This window comes from Meleagris gallopavo, chromosome 1, assembly GCF_905368555.1.
Source record: "Meleagris gallopavo chromosome 1, MGAL_WU_HG_1.1, whole genome shotgun sequence".
NCBI classification, from domain to species: domain Eukaryota; kingdom Metazoa; phylum Chordata; class Aves; order Galliformes; family Phasianidae; genus Meleagris; species Meleagris gallopavo.
In genome coordinates this window covers 190989088-191001608 of record NC_139404.1, presented here as the reverse complement: position 1 = coordinate 191001608, position 12521 = coordinate 190989088, and the positions used below count along the sequence as shown (strand labels likewise).

General features: G+C 39.1%; 1 protein-coding gene across 1 annotated transcript in view; it reads left to right on the top strand.

Annotated features, from left to right (window-relative positions):
- Nucleotides 1–12521, top strand: part of ACER3 (alkaline ceramidase 3) — a 56612-nt gene that overhangs the window by 12845 nt on the left and 31246 nt on the right. The window contains exons 2-3 of the mRNA XM_085216487.1: nucleotides 5263–5373; nucleotides 11889–11941. Of these exons, the coding sequence (XP_085072613.1) occupies nucleotides 5263–5373; nucleotides 11889–11941 (164 nt within the window). The remainder of the gene's footprint in view (nucleotides 1–5262; nucleotides 5374–11888; nucleotides 11942–12521) is intronic.

The window sequence follows — 12521 nt, the reverse complement described above, 5'->3', positions numbered from 1 at the left end:
AATAGCCTGGTCTTTAGGTTTCTAAATTAAAAAAAAAAAAAAAAGGAACAGCTTAGGGAGATCAGTCCCTGTAATAACCCATTAGTTTGTATTGCATCTGGACCAATTTTCATGATTCTTGAGTAAGTTTTCATACGCAGCTTATACAGTTCAGTAGTCACATTGCTTGAGTTTCCTTGAGTGTTTTTCCCATGTTGTCATTTGAACTGTGATGACTAATGTAAGTTGCAGCTGAATTACTCCAAGTAGTAGCTTCAGTTAATGTCCACGTAAAGGACATCAAGACTTCCTTAGCATATGGAAAGGAGACCTGAATTGCAAGAGGTAAGAATCAGTCGTTTAAAAAGTACCTTCTCTTTTTCCTTAAGGTCAGTATTGGTCTGGTGCTCCAGCCTGGAGTCACTGCGTTGTGCTTCTCTGAATAACAGGAAGCTGACATCGATCTTTCATGCACATTAGCAAGTAGGGAGCTCAGTAATCACCTACTGGCAGAATTCCCGTCAGGATGACTCGCTTTTCTCCCCTCAAGGTCCTTCTGAAATATCAAACGGAGACAGGAGTTTTCATTTCCTGGTGCTCTGAAGTGCTGTTATTGTGGACTTTGAAGTGGAAGATATTAAAAATGGCTGGTGGAAGTTGAAATCTAATTGCTAGACAGCCCTCCTGGTGCTAACTTAAGTGAGAGCAGCTCAGGATTGAAGGTAGTAGCCAAACCAGCTGATCCTGTGTAGTTGGGTTTTCTCAGCAATTATGAAATGCTGGATTTTGTTTAATAAAAATCAGTGATGCAAACTTCTTCTGGGCTCTGAGTTAGTTGTTATTATTCACTGATAATATATAACATGTACTGTACAGAAACTTGCTGGATTTTCTTCAGATTAATTCCTTTGCTGACTGCTTACAATGCCGTGGTAGGTGAGCTGTGAAGCACTTCTGTTTTAGCAAGGACTCCCATATTGGATTTGACTGAGATTCTGGTAAGGAGATACTCTAGAATCCTCCATTGTGTTTAAGTTGTTAGGCTGCCTACTTCTCCAGTTTGGAATTCAGATTTGAACACCTTTTTGTCGTTTTTAGTCTCACCTCGCCTGCTGCAGCTGGGACTACTCTTCTTATGCCTTGTTACACTGTTAACCTGGGTTTCTTTGGTTTTCTATCTCTAGAAATCCTTCCATGAAGAGCCTTTCTTAAGGAGAGGATATTTCCATGATAGGTGGCTGTGCCTTCAGATAAAGAGCCATGCTTTGCACCAGAGCTGCTTGAGATGCTTCCAAAAACAAAAACTGTAAGATAGACCTCCCTGTATCTGAAAGCAGCTAAAAGGATGATTCAAGTTCTGAATGTATCATGAGGCCATCTGACAGGCTTTGTTTTTTTTTTTAAATTATTTTTGTTTTTTTTATCCATTAATGGGAAAAAAGGAACAGCTATGTGATCCAGGTACTGCATTAAAATTGTGCTGTGCAGCATGACATGCACACAATGGAATAGATTATTTTTGCCTCAAAATCTTGTTTGTTTTCTAATCACACAAGACACATTGACTTTATAGGAGCTAGGGGTGTGTATATTTGAGAACATAGCAGCTACTTCTCTTTCTTGTGTTTCACAGTGAGCTGCTGTTGCTTTTTAGGATAGGTTGAAAGCCTGTAATGAATATATGATTCTTATAAGCTTTTAATATTTAATTGACATCTCAACCTGGAAAAAAATAATGTTCTTCTTTGCTATCTGAAGGTAATAGTTATTTTTGTTGTTGGTTTGAGTCTTGCAGAAACCATATTGAATTCAAAAGTCTTCCTTTGAGTGTGAGACAGCCAGATGGAGAGCAGGAAGGCGAACGTCTTAACATTTGAAAAGGTCCTTACAGTTGGTAAATCTTAACTTATTCTGTGTACAAACACAGGAGAAAGGATCTCTTAACACTGTAAACCGTGTAGGTCACCTTGCCAAAAGCAGAAGATGATAATTTTGGCCTCTTTTTAAATACCACTTCTCTTCCTGCAATGAAAACATTCCTATTTTCTCTCTTTGTGCTATGTTCCTGCATCCTGCAAAGTACTTTTTCTGACCATGCTTGATATATTTGCAACTTCACATGGTTTATCCTTGTAACTTCTCATCCACGTTTATTGTAGAAATAACTTTCTAACACAGAAGTGACTACATCTTGGGGAAAACCGAAAGCTTATGAAAGTAGGGTCCTTCAGGTTTGTGTACCTTAGCTATACCAAACTCTTCAGATAAGAGTATATTGCGCCCATGTTTGCCTGTAAATGCTATTTCCTCTTGAAGTTTTGTTTGTAATTTTGATGTAAACCATGTAATTTTGGTCTCTGTACAGATCTTCATGCATTTATGATACCATAAGTATATTTTTAAAGGTCCAAAGATGACTGTACATGCATGGGGGGGAAAAAAAAAGACTAGTTTTGCTGCTCTGTTTGTATAATAGAGTGCAGCTGTGGTGAAACACAGATAGAGTTGTCCTTCCTGGAGACAAAGGCTTGTTGAAATGATCAGATTTTGTTTTAGTACAGTATGGTGTTCTCCCAAGGAATAAAATCATCCTCTGAAACAATGCTTTGCGCTACAGTAGTCTTGAAAACAAATTTGGCAAGGTTGGTCATCCAGTCTGCCAGTTAACGTGGTTAGAAGTTAAACTCCTGCTTGACCTGATAACAGGTATAATCCTCATGGTCGTAGGCCACCATATCACATAACTCCAATGTTGGAGCTGACTGAGCTTCACCCTAAAGCAGCAGACAGCCCATTACCATTGGAAAATAATTCATAAATGATTCCTCCTCATTTGAAAGATATTTTCTACCTTCTAGCATGCATTTATCTAAGGTTAGTTTATATCTGTTTATTCATTTCTCAGTCTTATCCTTTATTTCAAATAGCTCCCTTTTATCGATGGCATTTCCCATGCTGTGTTTGTGGAGCCTGGTTTTATGTGTATATATATACAGTATACTTTTCCCATTTTCAACTTCAGTATCTGTTTCCTTTAAAACTTGTTTCAGTCAGTCCTCTGTTAATTACCTTCCAAGCAATGAGGCTGCAATTACTTGTCGTCTTTTTCTTTTTTGAGATTGTTTGCTAATTTCTGTGCATGTCCCACTGCCACTTTTGAGGGAATTAGTGAAAATCCTTTTTAATGAATTGGTGAGCTATTCTATACAAGGATAATCCTGAAAAAATGAACACAACTTTTATGAAACCTACTCCTGGGGACAGTATGTTGAATAAATGCCTTGTTTTGGTTCTTGAAATAAGTAATTTTGCCAGCAGCATGCTATAGAACTCCATTGCTCCCCTGCTCCTATTTCCTTTATTTAAAAACAAAACAGCACAATTTTCAATAAATGTTTCCCAAATAGGCTTGCTAAATCCATGCTATAAACATTCTGAATAATATGGGCCAAAAACTGCCCAGGAGGAGTGTCAGAAATCTGCAGCTACATTAGATGTGCAGCATTTCCTATCCCAGCAGGATGGTCTTAAATTAAATGCTCATAAATTTTCAATAATTTAACGTAATTATAACTTTACAGGAAGTGTTGGAGCCTTTGTTTTCCTACGGAAGAATCTCTTTTCTGTCTTCCTGTATCCATTAGCAGTTTGTTATCCTACTGCAGATGGCTTTGAAGGTCACGTGCCTTCCCATCTATGGATAAACAATGTGGTATTTCTTTTATTCAGCACTTGCATATTTGAATTTTTGCCAGGTTTTTGACAATTTCATCCTAAAGTGACCTTTAACAACGATATTCACATGAATTCTAACAACATCTCTGTTAGATGGATGTATTTGACAGCTCCTTTGGAAAGCAGGAGATTTGCTATCCAGACTGTGTAGCCTTTGCTCTATTTTCTGAGGCTAGATGACATCTCTGCCTGATTTGTGGGTAATGGTGATGGTGGTGTACCACACAATGCTGCATTTTCAGCGGGTTTCTTCCAAACCTGGTCTCCTGCATCACTGTAGGAACGTGCTGATAGGTTAATGATTCCCCAGAGATACAAGGCATCCAAAAGGCCTGTTATATTGGTTCAAGCTTGTGTGTATTTGCAGAGCTGTTTTGATTTCTGGCCTCTTGTTATCTTCATACATCGTGCTTGCTGTTATTGAGATCTTTGGAAATCAGACTTCACTTTTGGCTATCTGCATTTAACTGCTGGCATGCGAAATTTTGCAGCTTAATTTATGTGAGCAAGGTTCTGTCTTCTTTTCTATCTGCTCTTGCCTAAATTGCATGTCATTTCATTCCCCTTGCAAAACCTTTCTCCTTAAAACTTTGATTTGTGGTTGGGGTCAAAATCTGAATTCTCTCTGCTGAGAAATGTGCTATTTCCTTTTGCTTCACTTGTACTTCTCACCATTTTGTTGCACGTTTCCAACAGCCAGGACAGTTTGAAAACATGTCTAAATGAGGATGGCTAAGTAGTCATAAGAAATAAAAGAAGAGGGAAGGTTTCTTCATCTTCCCCAGTGCTGGGAAGGCTGTCCTGCCCCCTGGTATGAGAGCTGGGCTCTGTGCTTGTTCGTGCTGTCTCTGATCTCTGCAGCACATGCGTCATTCCTTTGTGTTGCATCCCAGCTTCAGCAGGAGGGATGGAGAGCAGCAACAACTTGCTGAAGCTCCAGCTTCTGATAAGCTTTGACAGTTGCCTATCATGCTGATTGTTAGTGGCTTCTAACTTTTTTGCTATTCCTATTCATACCCTCTTGCTCTTAACTCTTTGCTGTTCCTGATTGAACCCTCTTGCAATCTTTGATCGTGTTGTGATTTGTGATGTAGTGATTGTACACAAATAGTGGAGATTGAACTTGTTAATTTAGGAATGAGTCACTCACTGACCTTAAGGTATCAGAAGGGAGCGTAATGGGGAGAACTGTAAGGGCAGAAGAGAAAACAAACAGCTCGTAGAATACCTAGCTTGAGCTATTTGGGGATTTTATCTCCTGAAGGACTTGGGTTTGAATTCGTGTTCCATGCAATCAAGGAAGCCTATCATCATCTAAGCCAACCTTTTCAGTTAATTTAGTATTCTCTTAGTATGGAAAATGACAACAGAGTGAAAACAGTCTTGAAATGGTTAACTATGCTGTGCCAGAGTTTGTGTTCGTTATGTTTAAGCAGAAAACTGTTTCAAAAAGATGCAGCTTCCTGGGTGACAACTGTTGAAGCAGCTTTGTATATTGAAAGTGTTAGTACCCAAAGCTAAATCTCTGCTTTTGCTTCTGTCCTACAGGGAACACAGTGAGTAACCTGATTTTCATTCTACCTCCAATCTATGGTGCGATTCGGACCTATAAAGATGGCCTTGAAAAGCGGTATTTAGCTGCCTATTTATGTCTTACAGGTATGTGTAAAAGTTAATTTGTGCTTCTGGCTGCCTTTATAATTAAAGATCAGTGACCTATATCCAAATATTAATAAACCAAGTCATGGAATCCAAATACTGTATGAAACTATAACAGTTCAACCACATTTAGGTTTATGTTTACAGGAAAATGCCTTTTAGAATCATAGACATGCTCAGGTCGGAGAAGACCTTAAAGATCATCAAGTCCTGGCACAACCAAGAGTATGAAATTAGAGTGTACTAACAAACTCTGTGATGTTTTCGTGCAGAAGGTCTCATAGGTGGTGCTAATTTCATAAGCTGAATGGCACAATAGTGTGAATTTTGTCGTTTCTAAATAATATTGGTATTTCATAGGAACAGGCAAGGTCTTAAAGGAATTGAAAGAGCATTCTTTCATGAATTGGAATTGGCTTTTAATTCTTGTTTGGCCCCAACAACCTAACTGCTGTTGTATTTGGGAAGTTCTGCAAGGATGGGGGGGGGAAAAAAAAAAGGGACCTTGGTGTATCAGTGGACTTCACTGCAGTCTGTCTTTTCCTGTAATAACAAAATACAGAAAATAAACATATTCCTTTAAATTTTCAGTTATGCAGCTACTAATCACATTCCTTCTGAGGAAAGATGTTTTAAGACCATTCAGACTTGGCAGTAGGGTCTCTAGAAGTGGATTTCACAAATCTGTTTGCTGTAGCTCCCTTCTCTGGGGAGGCAGACTTTCCCAGTCTTCTCAGTGCTAAGACACTTGTTTATTGCAAATGTTACATTTAAAACTGGCGTGCATATGTATTTAGATAAACATTGTCAGAAAGCAGACAACCATATGCTAAGTGTATTTGTGATGCCAATGAAGCTGTTATGTGCATGAGGTACAACTTAGGGTTTTTCAGTTACTTGGAGACCTAGTTCAGCTTTGCTAATATGTGTGAAATATAGGCAGCAAAATATATAACCGTGGAAGCTCCTAAGAACTTTCCAAATAGCCATATGTGGGTGTTCTAGAGTTTTGAGTAACCGTTCGTTTTTTGTCTCAGTTTAAAATACTCTGGTGGAAGGAGCTTCTGAAGGCCAGAGAGAAAATGAAAGTGTGTGTAAGCATTTGAATCACAGAATGACTTGGTTTGAAAGGAATCTTAGTGATCATTGAGTTTTAACCACTGCCACTGTCTGGTTGCCCCCACCAGCTCAGGCTGCCCAGGGTCTCATCCAGCCTGGCCTTGAGCATCTTCAGGGATGGGGCACCCACATCTCTCTGGACAGCAGTGTCAGGGCCTTACCGCACTCTGAGTAAAGAATTTTTTCCTACCATCTAATCTAAATCTCCCCTATTTTACTTTAAAACCATTCCTCCTTGTCCCATTGGTATCAGACAGTGTAAGAAGTCAATTTTCTTCCTGTTTATAAGCTCCCCTCATGTACTGGAAGGCCACACTGAAGTCTCCTCAAAGTCTTGTCTTCTCCAGGCTGAACAAGCTTAATTCCCTCAGCTGTTCTTCATAGGAGAGGTGCTGCAGCCCTCTGAGCACTTTCATGGCCCTCCTCTGGACCCACTCCCAACAACTCTGCATCCTTCTTGTGCTAGAAGCCACAGACCTGGATGCAGTACACCAGATGGGGCCTCACAAGGGCAGAGGGGGACAATCCCCTCCCTCACCCTGCTGCTACCCCTCAGTTGATGCAGCCCAGGATACTGATGGCTTTCTGGGCTGCAAGCACACACTGCTGGCTCATATCCAGCTTTTCCTCTACCAGCACCCTTAAGTCCTTCTCCACAAGATTGCTCTCAGTGAGTTCTTTTCCCTGTCCATACACATATCTGAGATTGCTTGGACCCAAGTGCAGCACCATGGGTTTAGCTTTGCTAAACCCCACTTGAATCCCACCGGTCCACATTTCAAGCCTGTCCAGGTCTCTCTGGATGGCTTCCCTTCCTTCAGCTTTTCTAAAGTTGACTCTTCCCTTGTTCTTGAATCAAAGTATCCTGTACTAAACTGAAAGATTAGTTCCTTCTAAAAGATTTCCTTCTAAACTGAAAAACGGTAGAACTGCATTGAACCTCACTATTTGCTATAAATTGTAGCTGTTTTATGATGGACAAATTGTGCCATTGTTTGACCAGAACATCAGCATGTCACACCAAGACTGCTAGAGGGATTTCCAGCTCTGAACTGGCATTTATCATATAGCAGTGAATGTGGTAAAAGAGTCTGTCTTAATAAACACCATAGTCTTTCATCTTCTTGCTGTTTCTGGTGTTCATGAAGGGGAGCTCAGCCTGCATACTTGGCAGCATTGCTGCAGGGCAGTCCTGACTTCCAGCAGGGCTCATCTGTGACTGGGGAGAAGAAGCCTTTGAATGTTGTCTGCAGTGATAATGCTTGCATGACTCGACTTTCGTTTCTTATGTTAGAACCTCACATTACAGGTCATTGTGTGTGATCCAGTATGTTTCTCTTCTGTTTTGTCTCCATTTCGGTATTCATAATGCTGGGCTGTTTTGCAGCAGTTGGGAGATGTAAAAGAATGTAGACAGTTTTATCACTTCTTGGTGGAAAAACAAGAGCAGAATGGTGTGGAATCACAAGCTTCTTAACATCTGTTCTACTACAGAAGAAAAAAAGCAGCAAATGAGAAGAGAAACAGAATTTTAGATGTAGTTGAAATGTGCCAAGAACATTGGCATTCTATCTCTGCATGTGACTGAATGAAAAACATACTGACACAGAGAGAGTAGGTGTACAGAAATGTCTTTTTGTTAGAAAGTGCCAGAGAGTACTTTTCCTGAAAATGGTTTTATTTATGAACAGATTTCATTCTGTCAGTAATTTATCTCAAATATAGACTTAATCCATAAAGGAGCGTTGAATTTAACATGAAAATGCTGGTTTCACTTGAGGCATCCTGCTTCATTGAAAACACCACCAGTTAGGAGCTCTGCTGTCAGTGGGTCATTTTGTCAAAGTAGAAAGTCTTTCACAGTTCTGCTATGATGATATGGGGGTGGGAGGGAGCATTGAATCATTACTGATATCTTACAAGAAGCTAATAGACAGCTGTCAAAGCGGACGTTGAAATGAAATCTGTTAGCATTTGAGAATGTAAGTGTTGTTTCTAGACGTTATTTTGATCCAAATCAGCTGCTCCTTTTGGATGCTTCCAGACATTTAGCTGATTGTCAGGTCCTTTGTTTCACCACGCTGTGTTCAGTGCTTTACTTTATACCCTACAATTTGTGCTGCTGACATCTATTTCCTCTTTGAACCCAGTGCGTATTGAATTCGGGGAGGACTGTTCATTTCACATACGTGCTAAGATCCCAACTTGGCTCGACAAGAATGGGGATTTCTGAATAACTATTTAAATAAATTCCTTGTTCATACTGGTGCTAAAACTGGGTTGCACTTTACAACAAGTGTTTTGAGATACAGCACACTGTTCTCAGCCTTTGTTTCTGCTGCACTTCAGCTCAAAGGGCATATTGTCAATGAACTCAATAGAAAAAGGATAAGATTTTTAGTGAGAACTATTTATCAGTCAATCTAAAATTACTGAGATTGTTCTTAAGCAGTTGCTTTAGCATTGTGCTTCTCGTAAAGCAGGTAGAAGAGCTCAGACTGTCATTACCCCGAAGCAGTTGGTTTTGGGTGGCTCATTTTGATGCTGTGGTATTTTATTGGGTTTTACCACATGATATTTTCTCTTCTTATGGGGAAGTGTGATTTCCAAATGTTTTATGTTCTAGATGGATCTTGATTTAAATATATGTATTTCTGTTTCCACTGAAACTCTGCATCTGCGATAATAGTTGTTAGAAGCCCTTCACCCCAAATTAATTCCCTTATTTTTACCTAAGAGCCAAGGAGATGCTGCAGAGGCTGTGTTTGTAAATCAGATGTGCTTGGGAAAGTTCCTGCATGCTGAAGCCAAACACTGTGGAACGGTCTGTCTGTTATCTCAGCCTCCAAAAGAGGGTGACTGCATACAAATATCAAATACAAAGCACAAGCTTGGGGCTCTTCTGGCTGCTGGGATGTGCTGGGAACTGCTGGGGAAAGTGCTAGTTGGAACAGGCCAGGCTCATGCCACAGACTGTTCTAACCATTCTCTAGCACAGACACTTGCATTATGGTGTCTGGGAACTGACCCAGCTGTGCTTGAGTTCACTGGTAGAGCTGTACTGTGGGAGTAGCCAAGGTCACTCCTGTCTGAGGCGGAGGAGGGAAACCACTACTGAGTGTAGAAAACAAAATAACTCAAAAATAATTCATTTAATTCTGCTTTTTCATCTTTCATTCTTTGACTGTTTGTGGTACGGTATTGTTGGCCAGCTGAATCACTCTTATAATGACATTGTCTTTAGTGGAAGCTTTGATACCAAGTAAATACCTAAATAAAGGTGCTAGCAACTAGAGCTAAATTTCATCCCACCCTTTACAGCGTTCTTGTGTAGGATCTGTGGAGTTTAAATTCATACCACATCTAGGTGATCCTAATCTGTTGCTTTTCCTGTAGACACTTCAGGTTTATGATTAAAGAATAATTCTTAATGCTGATGGATAGTCTAACATCAACATGAATTACCACTGCTTATGTGGCAGATCTAATTTTTCCTCAAACTATTGAAGAATTCATAGAATCATAGAATGGCCTGGGTTGAAAAGGACCACAATGACCGCCTAATTCCATTCCCCTGCTATGTGCAGAGTCACCAACCACCAGACCAAGCTGCCCAGAGCCACATCCAGCCTGGCCTTGAATGAAGAAGGAACAGTGTGATCACTACACAGAAACAACAGTATTCTGATAACTGTTTCTAGAAATTAATTATAGTCCTGGGATTAATGACTTGCAACAGTATTAGCTGTGGCATTTGGTGATGCTTATAAAGACTGAATAGGAAAAATAATCTTGAAATAACTGCTTCTAATCATGTAGGAGGAAGGGGTGGAGTGTGTTTAGTAACAAACTGTTGAGATTTATAGCCTCAATAACATTTAAAAAATGACAACAAAAACAAACGAGAAACCTAATAACATATTTTGTTAATTTAAAACGAGTAGCAATTTGTTACGCAATGGTTTTGTCCATATTTGAAAATTATAGTTACAATTTTTAATGGATTGTATCATGAAGATACTGAAATCAGCATGACAGCCACAGTAATGGGTGGCACTGTTTTAATTACGATCTGAATGTGCTTTTTCTTCAGAGTGATTAATAGTTGTAATCTATTCTGCATATACAGAAATACAGCTGTGAGAGTTTCTCATTAAAATCCCATGAAGTGGTTGCCTATTGTTCAGAAGGAGTTTTCAAAAGTCAAGCAATGTAATCAGAAGTCCATTGTAAGTTACAGAGTGCATATATATATATATATATGAACTTGAAGAGTTTGGCAGTGTAGCTCTGTTACAGTTCTGTGTTTCAGTATAGCAAGGTGCTTTGGTATTTCGAGTACATATAATCACAATTCCAGTGTAAAAGCATCTAAAGAAACATCTCCAGGCGTGTCTATCAGCTGCCTTGGAAATCCTGTATAAAAAGTGCTGTTTGTATATGCCTCGGTGAAGCCAAGCTGGTGGGTGCAGAAAAGAAGGTTGTATATTCTTGCAGCAAAGGCTGCACAGCAGCACTACCCAGTGTTCAAAATAGTTGGCTTTCTCTGAAACTGGCTGAGGTAAAGCTTCATTTCGTGAAGGAAGACAGGACATCACATTAATGTAGTTACTCTTCCAAAATAAAAATGAGCTGGTGCTTAATGAGAGTATTTAATTATTCATGTTCCAAAGCAGTGAAGGATAGATTAAATACTCTACTGGCTTTGCTCTAAATAATGAAATCTAGCTTACAAGAAACATTGTCCTTGTTTAACTGCTAAGAACTTGGTATAAACAAAGCATAGATCTCATAAATTAATTTCATAAGTAAATTCAGAATTTAAAGTATTTCAAATAAATAAAATGGATCACATAGAAGGATTAGCTTGCAAGAAGGAAGCTAGGAGATGGTGCTCACGTTTCACAGAATGAATAGTGATTGTGTACTTTGAATTTCTGATTCTGAGTTCTAGTAACAGTTGTGCCTTCATAACTGGCCAAAAGCTACTTGTAAAATTTACCTTTAAAACTAGATGATAAGCAGAAATATTGCTGACTTTTAGGATAACCATGTTAGAATGATGCTTTGCATTGTAAGACTGACAAAGTTAAGTCTTAATGTTCTAAAAAGAAAACTGCAATAATGTTATTCCATTCATTCTGGGTTCCCTCCACTCCTAATCTCAAGTGAAATCACACTAGATAGTAGGAGACAGGGAAACCTTCCTCCCCTCCCACAAAAAAAAAAAAAAAAAAATTGACAATATAAAGTGGGCAGCCATGGAAAACTGAGTTTGTGTCCCCAAGATAGGATGCTCATGGCTTTTTTTTTTTTTTTTTGGTAAGTTTAAGTTAATGCACCCAAAATGTTTTCAACATAGACTTGTATTCTAACCATGGCTTTGGTGTTTTCAGCTGTGGGATTGGGATCTTGGTGCTTCCACATGACCCTGAAGTATGAAATGCAAGTAAGTATTGATAAGTCACAGTGACTCACTGTGTTTCTCATTATGTAGTCATACTGCCATTTCTTGACTAGATGAAACTTCTGTAACAGGAGTTAATGTACCTCGTACGTGGGTCTTATTCCACATGATGCTTTACACTAATAGATGTACATACTCCTAAAATAAGAGCTCTAATCGATTGCTTACTTTGTAGAAGTCACTTTGTCTGTTGGGAAATCATACTATCTTCTTACTCGCTGGTACTTTAAAATTCCTGTAGCTGTGTTTTAATAGCAAGCAGTATAGACTATTGGTACTCACTGTATCATCTTTTTCAGCTTAATGTCTTCTATTATATTTTCTATTGATCTCAATATACTTGTAGCACAAATGCTGCAGTCAGTATCTGCTGAGTAGAGTCTCGTTCTCAAGCAGAAGGTATTCAGCAATCAGACACTGGGCATAAGGATGTGTCCTGGTATTACTTATTTTCTAAAGGGACATAGAGAGCTTTGCCTGTTTTAGGTCTAAGAGAATGAAGGAAATTTGCCTTTATATCAAAGAACGAAATGAAATTCAGTTTAAAATTAAGAAACCTACG